Genomic DNA, 19,889 nt, shown 5'->3' on the forward strand with positions numbered 1-19,889 from the left:
AAAAGGTATTTACATTTTCTATTACGTTTAGTTCACTATATGGTCCTTCCATTTTAAGTTTTGGTGTATGAAATATAAGTTTATATTTTCCCATAGAAATAAAGAGCCTTATTTCGTGTCTTAGCCAAATGGAGCATACAGTTCTGCGTGTGAAGTAGAACTACAAAAAAAGCCCCTCTCACTTACTCGGATCTGTTTTAAAGCTCTTGTGGCCTGTCTTTAGATCCGCCCATTGAAAAAAATATTTTTATTAGCTTTTTTGAACGGTATATCATCATTTGTTTAAAGAGTTTCTACCAGTTTACTAACAAGCTAATGAACTAACATACCCATAGAAATGGGAAAATTAAATTGAGGGTGACAGACAAATTGACGAATTAAACTTAGATTTCTCTGACAGCGATAGGGGCAGTAAATGTGAATTTAAAAAAAAACGCAAATCTTTTGTAAACAAATATTTTTTTGAAAAATAGGACTAACGTTCGTTCACGGCGATTTGACTGCTGCTCACGTGCGTATCACAAACCCACTGCGTGATATCACATGATTGCAGCGTTGCCAACCCCACCGATTTCTGGAGCAATCTGCCGAATCCCATTGAAAGTCCACCGATTTTTAAACATCGCAGAATAAAAGTACCATACAGAGATGGTTTTATCTGTATTGTACTTTTACACAATTGCTGCTACCACTTCTCTACCGCTCGGCCTTAGGGTGGACAATAAATCTAAAGGTTGGGAACGCTGGCTACTCCCCTTTCCTCATGCCGACCAATGGGGAATAATGAATCTAGAGGTTCGCAATGCTGGTTTGAAAATGAATCTGCCGATTAATTTTTCTAAATCTACCAATCTACGCAATTGACCCTTTCAACCATGGCAAAAATGTAATTATATAAGGTGGATTGATATTTATTGCAATATAATTCATTGTTTATTTAATGCCGGGCAAACGCAATAACCAGTACACTATAAGGACGACTAATCTCCAGTAGATTTTATTTTACTAGATTTTTACCGGTTGAGGAAAATAGCCGGTGAATAAAGTTTAAGTAAATTCTAAATAATGTAATAAATGTCTATCCACCCTTATTTTATAAGCGTGAAATTTAACTTTTCCCTACAACCTACTATTTCAGGAAGCTAAACCTTTGAAGCTACGAGAAATCTGTTGCCAGCAATGTAAAAAATATGTTATTATGCGCCCACATTTATTTCCTGAAAATTTTCATAAATCTAGTCAAAGATTAAATAGTTTACTTAACATCCATTATTGTAAATCTAGACTTGGGCACAGACACTCATTTTTCATGGCTCCAAAACTGTTGAACGCATTTTATAAGGACAATGATAGAGATTAATTATTTTAATTTGTTTCGATTTCCAGATTTAAAAAGCTTATTTTTTTAATTAAAAGAAAATATTTTATGGTAATTTTCTCATTTTTACTGTCAAAAAAAATGTATTCTAAAACAAGCTTTTATTGTTTATTTTTAGTAGCCTTTTTTGAAAATTAAAATGAAATATATACCCACAAACATGCCATGCTTTTGTAGGATTTTTTTGTGTTTATTTATTTATTTATTCACAGTTTTTATCAAAATACAATTCCATGTTTACTTATGTTGTTGTTGTTGTTTATGTAATAGTATTTTATGGATTTGTAACTTTTGGATACCTGTTGTAAGATGCAAAGAAAAAAATATAATAAATAAAAAAGTGGGCCATTTCTTACACACAGCTGGTTTGTTTATTTAAAAATTCTAGTAATAATATTATTAGACACTAGAACACAATAAACGTGTATTAACAAAAAAAAAAAAATATCTTATCTGTTTTTTTTGTATGAAGTTATAAAAAGTAAAAGTATTTTATTTATTTTGTTAAAAATAATAAAGAAATATTTGCTTTCTTATAATTTACCCAAATATTTTATTTTGAGGGCCATTTTTAACGAGTTGTAAATAACTTACTATAATAATTATTGAAAGCATTTACAAAGCTTATGGCCTGTTATTGACTGGTTTAAGTGGCCACTTTACACACTGTGTACCATTTAGCCAATGACAGGTTATAAGCCGTGTAAATGCCTAGACTTTCATATTCTCTTATTTAAGGTATTCTCCATCCCTGTTGTAATTTGTTAATCTTAATGACTCCAGGGGATGAAATCCAGTCTTTTGTCTACAAACGTTTGGACAAACTCAAATATTGTGACTCACTTTTAGAAAATGGGAAACAAGTTGGAGTAGAGTGGGATTCGAACCATGGGCCTTTGAGCCTTGAGTCCGAGACACTAGCCACGGGACAACAACCCGGTTCTTTGATGTTCCTGATTAGGTCAAATGTATATATTTCAATGTGCTTAAGATACTTATAATTATATTTCTAAGTCAAATTCGAACATCAATTGAACGTAGTTATGCAGAAAGAAGCCAGCCATATAAAAATGAAACTGAGATAATAGCACTTTTGTGAAATGAGTGAATTGGCGGCCTCCGTGGTGTAGTGATCAAGACGCTTGACTCACGCACGGAAGGTTCCGGGTTCGATTCCCGGTGGGAACACAAAAATCAAAATGTGATTTTTCTCAAGCCTCGTTGTTCTTAATGTAATTCACCACTGTAATTGGGCCTCCTGGCCTGTTGTGAAATTAAATAAATTAAATAAAATTAAATAAAATACTGAATTATCAAATCTAAACAACAGTTGGAATGTTTTTGACTTAAACAAATGATAAATAATGAATACATGAGTTTTTTTTATTACCAAACAAGAATCTAATTATGTATTTGACCAGTTGATTTTTGAAAAACCATAAGATTTTTCTAGAGATGTGGGTGTTTTCTGCGAATTGAGAAATGCTTTTTTTGTGATCGAAGCCATTTTCAGAGGGTAATTAATACTGTCTTTTGTTCGAAAGCGGTCTGGCTGTTTTTAACAGAACACATAATTGACCTTCCTGCGCCCGATAACATCAATATCTCATTTTTCCAAAATTGTGGACTGGCTGCTTTCTGCATAACTACGTTCAATTCTGTTTCAGAGAACTCACTCTCTTGGAAACAAATACACTAATGACCGAGAAATATATGTATTTGCTAAAACTTTTTAAAACTTCAAGAGCCAATTATTCTGATTTTTTAAAAATAATAATTGAGTTTCTAGTATTCTCATTTGTTTTTTACGTACATATTTCTTTTATTTTAAATTGTATTTTTATATTCGAAAATTGTTTATAACCTCCGTGTATGTAAAAGCCCTTTGGGAGTTAATAAATAATAAATAAATAAATCAAGTGCGACGCTCTAGTGAAAATTTCGAAAATCAAAATCGAGGGTAGATACGTCCGGCGTGGAGGGCGGATGTCCGCTCGATTTCATTATTTAGGACTGAGAGTAGCTATCGAGTCAAAAAAACTTGTTCTATTTCATACAACAACAATAAGAAGCTGGAAAGATTTTAGATTGCCAAAAACAAGATTTACTGGTGTTCAAAATATGGTACCTATACTAGGCGTTAACATAAGTTATTTAAATATTTTTTCCTAATGAAGAAAACAAGAGGAGAAAAAAAAGAGCAACAAGTAAGTTAGTAATGGGTTATCCGTCATAATTTGACAACAAATTGCAATGTGCAAATTTTGCGAGCAGTTTTGGCAGCTTTATTCCCTCGATTAAACGCGATCAGAAAGAGATCTCAATAATGCTTACTTTCATATTAACTTATTACAACAGAGATGAAGAACATTAAGGAGAAGGTAATATGGAAGTCTAGGCATCTACAGGGCTTATGACCTGTCAATGGCTGGTTTAAGTGGCCACTTTACTCACTGTGTAACATTCACCATTCTGCCTATATTTAAATATTCTATATTTCTATTTAATATTCTATATGTAGATGCCTAGATATATATTGTCTTCTTTTAAATGTCCTTCATTTCTGTTGTAATATGTTATTGTTTATTTTTAGTAACCTTTATTGAAAATTTTATTGAAAACATGCCATGTTTTTGTAGGATTTTTTTGTGTTTATGTAACAGTGTTTTTTTGTATTTGTAACTTTTGAATACCTTTTGTAAAATGCAAAGAAAGAAATATATTTTTTTTAAAAATGGGCCATTTCCTACACACAGCTGGTTTGTTTATTCAAAAATTCTAGTAATAATATTATTCGACAGTCGAACACTATAAACGTGTATTAACAAATAAAAAAATAATATCATATCTGTTTTTTTGTATGAAGTTAGAAAAAGTCTTTGAAAAATAATAAATAAATATTTGCGTTCTTATAATGTACCGAAATATTTTATTTTGAAGGCCGTTTTCAACGAGTTGTAAATACTTACCTTTAAGAATTATAAAAGGAATTTACAGGCTTATGACCTTTTATTGGCTGGTTTAAGTGGCCACTTTACGCACTGTACCATTTAGCCAATGACAGGTCATAAGCCTTATAAATGCCTAGACTTTCATATTCCCTTCTTTAAGGTATCCTCCATCCCTGTTGTAATTTGTTTATCTTAATGACTCCCGAGGGGATAAAATCCAGTCTTTTGTCTACAAACATTTGGACAAACTCAAAATATTGTTAAACCATGATTATTATTGATATTATTTATTTCTCAACATTGATGACTTCAATCTTTCTCGGTGATAAATATAATATTTGGTTAAAATTAACAACTTTCATTTTAACCACTTTTTTTTACCATTCGTTTCCTAAGCAACAGAATCCTCTTTATTAAAATATAATTTACTGGAATACATTTCGTTTTTAAAATTTTATGTAAATTTTGCTCTTGAAAATTTCGTCGTTCGTTTATTGGCTACGATATAAATAAAAATACCACTTGGGCGTGGATAGAACATTTGCCAGAATTAAGTCCTAGGTTTTATTTTTAGTACTCAACTAAAAAGTAGATATGTTTTTTTAAGATTCCTTGGAAATACATACGTGTAGACCATTAGCCATTTTGTCTACATTGGGTTTATGGAACCTCTGTACGCTTTTTCTATTTAATGGTTTCGACAGATTTTCTACGACTATTTGAGCGAAAAATAAAACGTGTAAGTGCTTTTACGGCAATGGTTTTTACGATATTGCTTTAGTATACGTTTTTCTGCAAACGCAAATTTACTTGAGTAGAACTATTTTCAGAACACTTCCTGTTAAATAGGGAAATATCACATACTACGAATACCGACAAAAATATTTGAAATAGATTTAGAAAAACTAATAAATTTATTTATTTATGTACATAAGTTTATTGTACATTATTTGAGACAATAAGTCCCAACTTCATGGGACTAAAAGTTCGAAAATTATATGACACAGACACATGAGTATATCACCACAAATAAAGGATTAGAAAAATAAAAAATAATTATAAAAAATATTTTTTAAAACATATACAGGGTGTTCTTTAAACCCCGTCCCCTCCGAAACCACGATGATCAGTATGAGTAAGAAGACATATTGGCACATTAAAATATTTTTTTAGAACGAATAAAATTTTAAAAAATCAAATATTTAAAAAAGCTATAATGGTTGCTTTCTTCTGCAGGGGTAAAACGAGAAGGGGGAAGAGGGGAGTCTAATACTGCGCCGCGCTCCCCTCACTTCTCCCCTCACTTCTCCCCTCACTTCTCCCTTGCAGAAGTAAGCAACCATTTGTTTTCTTTAAATATTTTATTTTTTTAAATTTTCTTTGTTCTAAATATTTTTTGAAATATGCTAATATGTCTTCTTGCCCATACTGATCATTGTGGTTTCGGATGTGACAGGGTTTAAAGGCGGCCTCTGTGGTGTAGTGGTCAAGACGCTTGACTCACAGACGGAAGGTTCCGGGTTCGATTCCCGGTGAGAACACAAAAATTAAATGTGTTTTTTCTCAAGCCTGGGTGTTCTGTCATGTAATTCACCACTGTAATTGGGCTTCCTGGCCTGTTGTGGTGCAAAAATAAAATAAAATAAAGAACACCCTGTATATAGCACATCAATATGGTAAACAGTAAACTCAAGCATTCGGAAAATCATAAAGGAGTTTCCTACTCAAATTCCTTAACTCCTTTCTTGAAAATATTTTTTGTCCTTGAGAACTTAATACGTTCTTCCAAAATATTAAACACTCTCGGTGCGATAAATGAGAGATGTTCCTGAGCAAAAGTCGTACGGGTTTCGGGTATGACATAATTCGTGCTCTGGGAAAACCTCGTACGGACATTTTGCTGAGACCTTTCCTTATTGTCTGACCAGAAATGCGTAAGTACTTCTTTTAGGCACAGTTGTCTCATATCCAGCACCTTCATGTATTGGAACAGCTGTTCTGACAGGTATATTGGAGGGCGCCGGAACATTGTTCTCAATAAAAATTTCTGTGAAATTATGAGCGGCTTAAAAATGGATGCCGCACAACCCCCCCAGCCAGCTATTCCATAGGTTGCTGTAGATTGAAACAAAGCAAAATACACACCTCTGAGAGTGTCAATATCCAGAATGTCTCAAAGAGAGCAGAATTGTATTTTCGAAATCAACGTTCTCGAAAAGGCTGCTCTCAAGTGAAACTCGCTTTGTTTGCCTACCACGCTTGAGGTACCGGGTTCGATTATCGACATGATCAGCGGAAAATATCAATTCAGCAAATTATTTTTAATTGCAATATTTTGAAGTTCTTGGACCAGTACCCGAAGCATAAGCTTTCATTTTTTTTTAAAGTTTTTTTGCACCACAAGAGGCATTATAACAAAGTTTTTTTTTTAAATTTTATTTTTATGTTTTATTTTTTATTTAATATTTTATATTTTTTTACTATAAACACAAGAGGTAAAACAGTATGTAAAAAAATAAAGAATTATTACAAATAAACGCAATACATATAACAAGAAGAATAGTAATAGCCTTTGTAACCTGACAAAAGCTTTTGACATGTATTATTATTATTTATTATTTAAATCTTAAAGTAGGGCACACATATCATACATATTGTTATGTGTGTTCTAATAATAACATTGAAAATATATTTAATTTATAAATTGTTTATCACATACATATGTCTTGACCATTATTTTAAATTTTGATATGTTTTTTTCTTCATAAATATTTTTTTCTATTTCGTAATACTTTTTAATTGCTTTAAATAAAATTGAATTTTGTGACTTTGCCTTTTTCCTAAATGGAAGTCTAATTTTGTTCTTTTCTCTAGTATTGTGATCGTGTTCATGCTGGTTCCGATCAATTTTTTTCCAAAATTCTGTTTTTTTATTAGAGTTTATAATTTTATTGAGGATTTTTATATTAAATTCATACTTGTAAAATATCCCTTTAAACTATTAACACTTTTATGCACCTTTATCATTAAACAACAATTATTGTTGGGGCCTTACTTATTAGATTTCCTTATATCAGGTTTACATTAAGAAATAAATACACCCTGTTTAACTATTTATAACCGATATAAAAAAGGCCCTCTTATAAAAATATTTATTACCTGGAATGACAGTTCACAGGTTATTTAATGCTTCATTTTTTTAAACAGTCAACACTGATATGTGTGCGTGCGCAGTCACTTTTATAACAACAACAAGCAAACGTCAAAGTCAAATCGAGACTACTGGCAGTGTATTGGAGAACACGGAGAAAACCGTTAGAAAAAGAAATAATAATTGGGAAGAAGAGGTGAAGGTAAAAACGAGTTCTTTAGTTTATTCGTGTTTCTTTTTTTATCACAATTAATTAAAAAACATACAAACATTTTAGATATTATTAAAAATCACTTAAATCACATTGAGAAGGTTCTAGGACTTCGAAATTGTTTTAAATTGAAAAAAAATGTGATAAACTATCCATTTTGATTACCATGACTTTTGACAGATCGCGTGCTTATTCCAGCGTTATACAACATAATGTGCAGGTATAAGTTTCTATGGTCGCTATCCCAGATTTAAGCCGAGTTTAACTCTATGCGAGGTTTATAAGTAACCCTTTTTATTATACCATCATTATTCTACCACTATTTTAACGCTTAACTTTATACCCGATTTATAAGTAAGGCCCTTAGTACGAGTATATAAGGAAACTTCTTTAAAAGGTATTTTTTTAACAAATATTACGCTCGTTTAAAAATTAATGTTCATTATTTTATACGTATAAAGTATTATATCTGTACTCATTTATTTGATTATTAATTAAAACTATTATTGAATGATGACAAACTATTATTGAATAGTTTATCGGTACAAAAAATATGTTAATACTTTGTTTTCTTTATAATATATTAATATTGTAATAATGTGTTTATTTTATTGAATGTAAACTCTATGAAAAAAAAAATGAGGCTTATTAGGGTGTGCCCGTGTCAAACCATAATAATTAAAAAAAATACATAGTAAAATTGATTCAATTCAATTATAATGACATGTGATGCAACATAATAAAAATCCAAAAAAACAAAGTATAAATAATTCCAAGAAGACGATTTAAAAAAAAATCTTTAAAAATACTTAAAATAAAAATTATAAATATTAAGATTCATACATCATCAAATATACAAAATAACAGTATCATTGAAATCAATAGAACTTTTTTTTAAATATAAAAACATTACTTTGTAAATATTTAAGTTAGTTTGATAATGTCCTAACAAGACGAAACGCGTCACATATATTTAAAATAAATAAAGGTAGAATTAAATCCAACAAAAGATATTTATTTTAAACACTTTACTAAATGTTAATATGGGATTCTACCAATTATCTGCATACACAATAAACAAGTGTATCATTTTATATAATTTGATGCTTATTGGGGAACGATAATAATAAAAATATTAATATTACTCACACCTACATTACATTTAATTTGATCAAATTGCTCTAACAATATATAACAATATATTTCAATCAGTTAAAGCATTGACCTTTTCATACCTAAATTAACTTCTGTGGATCCGAAAAATATCTTGTATCCTGTTTATACTAAAGTGTCAGTCTTGTGGTGAAGTGGTCAGTGCATTTTCCTACCATGCTAGAGGTCTTGGGTTAGATTCCTGGCATGGTTGACACGACACATTTAAAGGCTTTACTCGTTTGTTCTTCAGAGTATAGGGCGCCGTGGCTTGAGAAATTTTACCCTAAATATTTTTAAAAAATCAAACTTTTTGTTTACTAACTGAGATAAATATTTATTTATTTAAACGTCTTTTAGGCTTTTACATGTTTTTCATACATATATACAAATAAAGACAGACATGTATTTTACAAAGAAGTAGCGAAAAATATATAAATGATTTTTAGAAGAAAAACAAAATATCAAAAATATCATCTTTACATATTTGTATAAAAGTGGAAAGAACAGAAGTGCATTTTTAAATATAAAGACAGAAATGCATTTTACACAAAGAAAGGAGCAAAAATAAAAATTAATTAAGAAGAAAAAGAAAAATAAAAATTAAATAAAAAAAAAAAAATACATATTAGTAGAAAATACATGAGGATACATAATAATACATACATTTATTGCAGTGGAGAACAGGAGTACATTTTTGCGTATAAGTTGTATTAAAATAATCTTAAAATTAGAAGGAGTTAGAAAAATACTTATTTAGAATACATATATAAGTCAATAAACGGTAAACAATTGAAATCAACATAGTATAGATATGTTCTAATGATTCGGAATTACCTATGCCACTATGGTTACATTGTCTGGGACACATGTGATGTTATATACATTATCTTTTTAAGTCCTAGATTGACCATATTTTATTATCCCTAGACTGGCACCTAAGGCAAAAGATTGATCATCTTACCTTCATGTAACAAAAATGATAGAGATACGGTGGGATTGGTGTACTAATTCAGTGCCCTATGCATCATTATCTACGGAAAAACAATGATTATTTTGTTTATTTATTTCACAGAAAGAAATAGTCAGCAATAATATGATAACATAAAAAGATTCGGTTTAAAGACAGACCAACGAAGTTTCTAAATAAAAAGCACACATGTTAAATTGTGATACAACAAAAGGTGTGATTGTGTGTATTTGTGAGAGAGGGTGTATATAGGTGTGTGTGTATTTGTGTGAGAGTAAGTGTTCAGGTGTGTGTAAGCGTAAGCACAATTAAAAAGCAAGAGGAAGCGTATGGCAGCCAGAAAAAAAAAATCTTAATTTATTTTTAAATAGATTAAGTGGTACGTTAAATATATCAATAGATGAAAAAAAAAAGCATTATTGTTTGAGTAAGAACGATAGCGGAAAGAGTGTTGTGCATAGTAAATGCTACATACTGGCAGATGGAATAAATACTTATTTCTTGTCACGCAAAAGGGCACATTAAGATTAATTTTGGAGAGTAGGTTTTGGAATTTAGGAATCGTTTTATTTGTATCTTATACTTACAAAACTATTCTCCGTTCATTTTGATTATCTCTGACTCTCATTAATCGACAAAAAAACATGTGATTTGTATTTTCATCCTTTAATAAAAATGGTTATCCAATCAAATTAGTTTAGTTTTAGTCAAATATATAAAAGTATAATTTAGAAGGACCACAGAAGTGCGCTTCCAAACAGCTTTTGTTAAATACCGACTACCAACAGAAGAAGAAAAAAATAAAGACGTACTTAGGGATGGCAGTTAAAAAAAACCACCAACAGACACTAACACATTGGCATAGGTTATTTAACGTTTGAACGCACTGTATTTATTTAGTCTTAGAGAAAAGGACCACATATCTGATCATTAATGGCAACTGAATTGTAGCGGAGAGACTATAAACCCACAATTATGTATGTTAATGCATGGGAGCTTCTACTCCAGTTGGAGATTGATAAAAAAAAACAGTTTTGTGCGTTGATGAGTATTTATTACTTCTTATTATGAGAAAATGTGTTTGCCTTCGTTAAATGGACTAAATAAGTCCGTAAATAAATAATTAAGTCAAATAAATGGAGTAACAGAGACAGTGTAGATATTTTACTTGAGTAACAGAGCCCTAAACAACATGTTGTAATTGACTGTATGAATATCTGACGGAAGCTGACCAAACTCAGGACGCACTGCTCATGTATATATGTAATATATTGTCCAGTGTTCCTTTTACTTCCTAGTGGGGTCTTGAGGTCTTGTATTTTTTGAGTGGCTGTCATCGATTTGATATCCGCTAGTGTCAGTTTTTTGTCATTAGTTATTTACATGTTTTAATAATCGATTTTTTACACAAAGGAAATGGATGATTCAATTTCTGCTCTATTCTTAGGACGACAGTAGGTCAGATGACAGTGAGCATTAATTTCCGGGTAAGTCCTATAAATCAATGCTCTAAAATCTACAAAGAAACGGCCTGGACGAACATGGCACCCAACACCCAAGATTATACAGCCTAAAACGAAAAAAGCCGACTCCAATAGCCTACCTGGGCAATGACAGTGCCAGATAGAAGAAGAAGATATATATATTTATATTTTAATTTTCATCCGGGCTGAAATGGTAAAATCCAAACACTCAATTGAGTAATTGGCTTTATATCAATTATATTTTATGCAAGCACACATTCACAAAATTTGGCTGTGGAGAACGAAACTGGCACACGAACTTAATATATGCATTTTAATGGAATTTTACAATCACGTGCCAATTTCAAATATTTTAATAAAAATAGGAGAAAATCATAAATGAAATATTGGATAATTTAATAGCGAAAATTTGTACTTGAATATCGAGTACTCGTTCTAATTAAAAATTTGTAACTGCTCATATTTTTCAACTTTTCTCTCAATTTAACTAAACTCAATAACTGCTTAAATAAACAATAATTTGTTAATATTTAAAGCATTTACTTTGTGGTCAAATATTTTAATAAATATTTGTATATAACCCCTTATCGACATTTCTATTTCTACCGGTTTTTTTTTCCCTCTTGTTCCCGTTATTCATTGCTTTGCTTATGCATACAAAACTTTTTTTCCTGGTATGTATATTTTGCACAATAGGTATTTTTCACGGGTCTGAGTCAATTTCTTCATTAACTTTTTTCATTTTTGTAACTACGGCCTTCAGAAAGTCAATGTATTTTTCGGCAGTAGCTTCATTTTTTATAACTTCCTCTGGGTTTTCGAAAATTTGGCTGTATGCGCACATTTGTATGCAGTTTAACCTCTCGGCGTCAAACATAGGACAATCTAGTAATATATGGAGGACGTCCTGAGGGCTGAGTCCATCGCAAGGGCAGCAATCGTTTTCTCTTTTTTTAAATCTATAAAGATATTTTCGAAAAGCACCATGTCTACCGGTTTCGTGACGTACCGATCTCTTCGTCAGGACACCAATTAAACAAACATTCTCGATATATAAAATTCTTTTAAATATTGACTTTTAATAAGTCACCTATATTTTGCCTCTACAGTAGTACGATATTATTGACATTTTGAAATAACTGTAACTCGGTCGGTAAAATAGATATTTAAAAAAACTTTATTTCAACAGAGAGGGAAAACATTTTTGAGATGGGAATATGGCAGTCTAGGTATTTACCAGCTTATTTATTTATTTATTTATTTATATACGGCATTTCTGCCATTTACATATATGTGGTATAAAGAGTGCTTAGAAATAAAAATATTTTTAAAAAAAATCGAGTGTGAAATATTAATATACTCGTACTGTACACATTATTAATTACTTGAAATACATAAGTACATATTTTAAAGAAATTATACAATAACAAAATACATTAATCAATCAAATTATAACTATTCCAACCCAATCTTCTGAAGATGATTTGCTCTTATGGCCTGTCATCGGCTGGTTTAAGTGGCCACTTTACACACTGTGTAACATTCGCCATTCTGCCCATGTTTGAACATCCAAATTTCCTCAAGGTTTCCATCTGTTGACTTTTGTGAAGTAAAAGAACGCAAACCTTTATTATGTTGGTGAGATTCATCCGGCTGAACCAAATCACCTACTAGGCAACGCCTGAAAACAATTTTCCAATTTTTATACTTCTTCTTTTACCAACTAGTTAATTCAACAATGTTTGAATATGTCCAAATGCTTGCAGACTGGCTGGATTTCCTCTCTAGGAAGTTATTCTTATATATTCGCTTCTCAAAAATGTTTTCCTCTCTGTTGCAATAAGTTTAAATATAAATAACTCCCTAGAGAGGAAATTTTTATTTATTTAACTTATTGTACATAATGTTATTTGTACATTGGCGGGCTTATTGCCAAATGGCAATTTCTTCCAACCAACCAATAAAATAAAAGTTTTATTTTTATAATTCAAGTTACAGAACATATTCAATAGAAAATAAAGATTAAAAAGCTAAAGATATATAAAAATAGAAATAAACGTATTTGTTTATAAATTACCTTAAATCAAAACCATTACTCAATAGGAAAAAGGAAAAAAGAGAAAAGAGGACAAAGAAAAGGAAGAGAAAGGAGGTGTTTCTTCAGACGTGATTTAAACAGAGATAATGTAGTAACATCTTTGATGGTGGATGGGAGATGATTCCACAGTCGAGCCGCATGGACAATATATAGTGTTAACTCATATGAGTTAGAGAAGAAAGAGGAATTGTGGATGGGTATTAAGAGAGTGCCTTGAGAATTAGAACGAAGAGGTAAACCATGAACTGATAAGCGTTGAAATTTTACAAGCAGGTATATAGGAGCGTTAGGACTATGAAGTACACTGAACAGAAGTGAGAGGGAGTGATAGTCTCTCCGCTGTCTAATTTTAAGCCATTTCAGTTACTTACGATAATCAGAAATGTGGTCATATTTCCTAAGACCAAAAATGTACCTTATGCATGTATTCTGAAGTCATTTATGTTTATCGAGTTGCTCACAACTTAAATCAGTCATGGAAACATCAGCGTAATCTAGAATGGGTAGTAGTAATGCTTGTACAAGGGTGCATTTAGTATTAATGGGTAAGAATTTTTGCAACCGTCGAAGTTAGTGTAGACTGAAAAATACTTTGCGGCTTAATTCATTAGTATGAGCTCGCCAGCAGAGATGTTCATTAATTTGTACTCCTAGATTTTTAACTGAAATCCAGCTAGTCTGTAGGCATTTGGACATACTTAAACATTGTAAGTTTAGAGCTTTAAAAATAATTTATAAAAATTATGTTTAAGCGAATTTTTAAAAATCGTTTGCCTTATAAAGCAAACCTACGCGTTATTAATTTCTAATGACACTCCGAATATTTATCACGTTTTAATTAAGCTTGAAAATAAATACTTCCTATCATTAATTTTAATTGTCCTTCCAAAACATTACCCACTATATTTAATATTGCGGTATTTTCTATCATTTTCCTGAGGATTAATGATTACATTCAAAATGACCTGGATACTTTTTCCGGTGAAACAAAGGAAAGCGGATATTGAGCAAAACGCCCGATTCACATGGATCTGAAAATTTGATAAGAAATGGATCATAATTCTAAAATATAAATCATGTTTGCATATAACAGGGAGTTGGTCGCAGGGAGTCTGAGGGGTTAATGGCGGCTGTTAGATGGCCAACACATGTTTTAATTTAAATTGTTAATATATATTTTTAGTTTTTTGCTGATTTAATTTTTAAGATCCTCATGACTTTTTAACTTGTTTTAACTATGTATTTATTTTTTTAAATTTTTATCACACCTTTTACTTTATTTTTTAATATGCTGTTTTTTTTTTCTTTCTTTAAATACGCTTTTTGCTATACAACATACATTCATTTTTTTATTATGACTTTAAATATGTTTTTTACTATGTATTCTGTTTTTATGTTTTTACTGCATTTATTACTTTGTTTTAATAATTTATTTTTATTGCTACGTTTTTTTTACTAAATTTTTTACTATGTTTTTACTACATTTTTACTATGTTTTTACTACAATTTTACTATGTTTTTACTACAATTTTACTATGTTTTTACTACAATTTTACTATGTTTTTACTACATTTTTTACCATGTTTTTACTCCGTTTTTTACTTTGTTTTTCACTTTGTCCTGTATCTTTATAACTGTTTCTATAAATTGATTACTGTTTTTTATATTTTTTGACTGTTTTAGAACGGGGTAAATAGCCCTAGTTAGACAGTCAAAGCAACTTTACATAAATTATAATTTTGTGTATGTAATATAATGATAATAAATAAATAAATAAATAAATAAACAACGGATATGCAAAACATTGCAGAGAAATAACCATGGATGTCTTGTTCTAATTTTTATTCTTAAGGGGGGGGTCAGTACTATACAAGCTCCTTCGTCCTGTGATCTATTGTGACGGGTCACCGTGAATAGGTCTCGCCCTCCTACCCCAGTAGCTCAATCATAAATAACTATCGACCCGCTTGAATACATGCAAAGCATTTGAGCGATCACAATGAACAATAATGAACATGCTTAAGTTATCACAGTCATAACGCGTGTGTAATCTCTAAGTCAACGCTCGTGTCGGTTTGTTATTTTTTTTCCTCGTAAATAAATACAGTTCTTTTTCAAGTAATCGGCGTTGACTTAAAAATTTAATTTGCAAAAAAGTAAGGAGTATCTTATACAAAAAGTGAAAATTAAATAACAATCACTATGGCGGCTGCTTTTTTTGACATTTGGCTTGCCAACCGCCGCCGCCGGCTAAATGCAATAAATAGCATGATAAATAAAAATAGCAGTTTTGGAATATTTTCCATATTAACACCGATGAAATTCAAATATGTGATTGTGCAGCAGGATTATATGTTTCATTGTGATCGCGAATACGATAAACAATAATGGTGAGAAATTGTTATCACGTCGCTTATTAGCACGTCGATAGTTATTTGTGATGACGTTACCGGTCTATTAGGAGCCTGTCTACTTGATGGGAGGCGAGGGTTTTAATTTTTTTGCTAAATCTCCCCCTCCAAGCCCAAATCCGTAAAGTATCGGGCATAAGGTAGAGGGCGAGCTCTTCAACATCCTCAGCTTCGTACATCATAATTTTTCCTTTCTCGGTATAAAATCTTTAATTTTGTTGAAGAGGCTATGTAGTGATGCCTTGATGATGACTTTAGTGAGTCCGTCTATGTGTTTTGTCCATTTTAATAGACTTCCTTATTACCTTTTCAAAAATGAATTTTCTCCGTCTGTGTCGTATTTAATCCTTAGACGGTATTTCTAGTCATTTTCTACCAATTTTTTTACAAACCTAAAATATTGTTTAGAAATCTTGTTGACAAAAATTGAGAAAAATATTCAAATTAGTTTAAATCTTTTTTTCCTTTTTTTGACATATATAAAGCTGACTTTATAAGCCGCGGTTGAGTAGGCACTATACGGCCAACATACATTTTTAGTACATCAACCCCCGGAGGGATAAATTCTAATAATTTCAGACTTAATTGTTTCCGTAAAATTACCATTTTTTAGGTGGCTCCAAACATTGGGGATAAAAATAGCGTATTTTATTTTATTAAAAAAGATTAAAAATGTAGTTTTCAAGTAAAATGACGTACAAAAGGCTCATCAAAAGATGGGGTTTTTGGTGTGGGCTAAAAATCAGTATGCGTTTGACTTAAGCGTGGGTGTGATTGTGAGCAAAAAAATTTACAAGAAAAAAATCTTAGGATTGGTTCTCCGAACAGCTGGGGTGTTCTTAAATCTAGTGTTCTTAGGCTTCTTTTTAACTCAAAGGTGCGAGGCAAACTTGAGTGTGGATCTCTGATCTGTGCCTCGATTATGAACGTTATCTTCATCTGTCTATATCGAGACGGTATACTTAACTTCTGTACTATCTGTATCTTACCTCGGTATGTTCTACCTTTTTGCTATATCGACATCATGTGATCGAAATAAGCCAATGAATGAACGCTAAAAATTAGCCCTTGTTCTTTACGTCATAAACATCAAAAATAGTTCTCATTTATATTTTAAATAGGCTACTTTGATAAAAAAGTACCCACTTCAAAGCAATTATTAACTCCAATAAATCCTGATTCTAGCAAAAAATGCTCGCTTGAACATGATTTTTATATGACTTTTAAGCATTACCAAAACGATATGCTTAACGATCGTCTTCATTTACCTACTGATAGTACGTAGCGATTACAAAACCGGCTCTCGATACGTTCTCTCAGAAAGATAGTAAAACAGATGGAAAAAATATAATGACTAAATAATTTTTTTACAATGGTAATTTTCTAACGCCTAGATAGTCTTATTTGTTAATAGGACAGACCTTGCAACATTATTTTCACATCTAGGCGTTTGTTTTATTAAAGTGACAGTTATGTCGGAATTTAATTCGACTTCAAAATCTACTTATCTCTCTCTCTCACATTTTTAATAGGCTTTTAAGAAAAAAAAAGCCAAATTCAAAACGATTCAAAATTTTAATAAATCATAATCAAAGGAAAAATATCTCGGTGGCCCAAAAACTTTGACACTTAATGCGTAGATAAACGTATCGAAGGGTTCTATACCCGTTGGTATAAACCGATGTACTTACATCAAAACTTGATCGTAGAGGTATCGGTAGTATACCTTTGTAGTCGGTCGGGAGACTTTTATCTTCAACCATGACGTCATACTAAAGCTATGTCATTTAAGAGCGTAGATATGTGTACCGTGACGTACGTTTCCCCTTGTTTCATATCGATGTACCTACCCAAAACTTGAAGGGGAGGGGGGTTGGTAGTATATCTTTATAATTGCTAGAGGGAGTTTATCTTCCACTCTACCGTCAAGGTGAAGGTATGACGTCTTTATCTCTATCGTAATCGAGCCCCTGGGCGCCCCACGAGTTGAAGTATTCTGTTATGCTGGAAATAGTTCAGAAAAAAATTCTGAGGTATCGATACTATCTGTGGTTGTCCCCGTCAGACTTCATATTGGTAAGAAGTTAAGAGAAAAAAAGATATGCATTTTTGTAATATCTTGCATATATATTTTTTCCGATTGATCCGAGATATTACGATCCACTTATGTGTAATGTATAGTATTTTTATTTATGTTCCTAATGACAGTTAGATATACGTGGCTTAAGCTGTTTGATCTTCTTACTTACAGAAACAGCCTGCCAATAGTATTACCATTCGGATATCGACATCGTTCATGTTTGAAAAAAATCTCAGAGAGCATAGCTTCCTTTTTCTCTGAATACTGGGTATTTTAATTTTACTATTTTTTCTCATTCAAATTGAATTACTATTTTTTTTTCGTATTATGTATGCCATGAATATATTATTGTAATTTACATGAACATAAATCAATTGAAAAAAAACTTTTCTTAATTTTGCGAAAAATTCATTTAATTCATTTCATTCGTTTCATTCGTTTCGTTCGTTTCGTTCGTTTCGTTCGTTTCGTTCGTTTCGTTCATTTCGTTCGTTTCGTTCGTTTCGTTCTTAAATTTTTTTTTTATTATGACTTAAAATATGTTTCTTACTATGTATTCTGTTTTTATTTCGCATTTTACTGAGTTTCAAAATATTTTTATAGACATATTTATATATTTTTATGGTTTTTTACTATATTTTCACGTTTCGTTCGTTTCGTTCGTTTCGTTCGTTCGTTCGTTTCGTTCGTTTCGTTCGTTTCGTTCGTTTTGTTCGTTTCGTTCGTTTGGTTCGTTTCGTTTGTTTCGTTCGTTTCGTTCATTTCGTTCGTTTCGTTCGTTTCGTTCATTTCGTTCATTTCGTTAATTTCACTGATTTCATTATTTTCTTGAACTTGGCTCCGATTGCAATCGGAGAGTAAAAGATATCTTCGATCGTCCATAAAGAAAAATCTTATTTTCGGTAGAAAAATGTATATCCACGTATAAAAATTCAAAACATATTTGCCGGTAGCCTTAAATTAAACAGGTTAAAATCTATAAACTCGTATATTTTATTTTTTGTGCAGAAAATTTGATTTTACTTTTAACTTCTTTTAAATAAACGTTGCATTGTAATCGGGGCCCTGTGGGCTTTATAACCTCTTGAAGTATGAATAAAAGCTCCATCCTAAAGAAAAATCCATAAAATATTTTGTATCCTCACTTAAATTTTCATAATGAAATATATGAATACTTAAGTATTTAAATATGTATGTGCGTATTTAAACGTGAAAAATATGTTTTAGAAAATAATTATTTGTGGATAAAAAAATAGTTTCAAACCAACATCTTTTTAAAAACTTTCAGAAGCGCATAAATTTTTGTAAATCGTACCCAGCTTTTATTATTAATTAACATACATGCATGAAGTAGCTTTCTAGTGAAGTACTATTAATTTATTTCAAAATGTTACATTTAAAATATATTGATTTAAAATAAAAACACTTACGCTTCTGATAGAAGGGCTCTTAATTTACAAAATCCTATTCCCAGGCTGTAAGGGTATTGGTGCCAATAGACGCTTATATCGTTTGGCAAACCTGAAACAAATAACATGATATTGTTAGTCATTAATCATTATTCAAGCAAGAGACTTTGAACCTTTAAGCAAAACAATACTCAATGTTGGTTCGTTAACAAATCGTAAACGATCAAAAGCCAGAACAGAAATTTTACCAAAATAAATATTAGTTTAGATTTAGGGTTTTGTGTATTACATCGTAATGGAAATCTTGTAATTAATTCAGTTAAATATAAACCATTTACAAATCATTTGCAAGTAATTCGTATAAATAAATATTATGGGCATTAGATTACGACCTATTTATAAATATAAACATTCATATATACCTAAACAAATTGTATTCATATATTATAAGTATATATTTACGACTATCTACGAGTACACTGTACATTTATCTAATAATTGAAGACAAGTTGATGTACTTTTTGGCATCAATTTTTTTATTAATTTATTTATCAACAGTTTTTTTATTAAAAGTCGTGTGTTGAGTTGGGAAAA

General features: G+C 30.9%; 1 protein-coding gene across 1 annotated transcript in view; it reads right to left on the reverse strand.

Moving 5' to 3' along the window:
- Window positions 1-19,423, reverse strand: part of CapaR (Capability receptor) — a gene marked incomplete at its 3' end in the record, with an annotated part of 100,655 nt that extends 81,232 nt beyond the window's left edge. Inside the window, exon 1 of the mRNA XM_088238925.1 lies at window positions 19,317-19,423. Within this exon, the coding sequence (XP_088095051.1) occupies window positions 19,317-19,423 (107 nt within the window). The remainder of the gene's footprint in view (window positions 1-19,316) is intronic.
- Window positions 19,424-19,889: the final 466 nt, after the last annotated feature.

The sequence above is a fragment of the Micrasema longulum genome, unplaced genomic scaffold (assembly GCF_059751315.1).
Source record: "Micrasema longulum isolate JH-2025_06_02 unplaced genomic scaffold, ASM5975131v1 h1tg002008l, whole genome shotgun sequence".
Lineage (NCBI taxonomy): Eukaryota > Metazoa > Arthropoda > Insecta > Trichoptera > Brachycentridae > Micrasema > Micrasema longulum.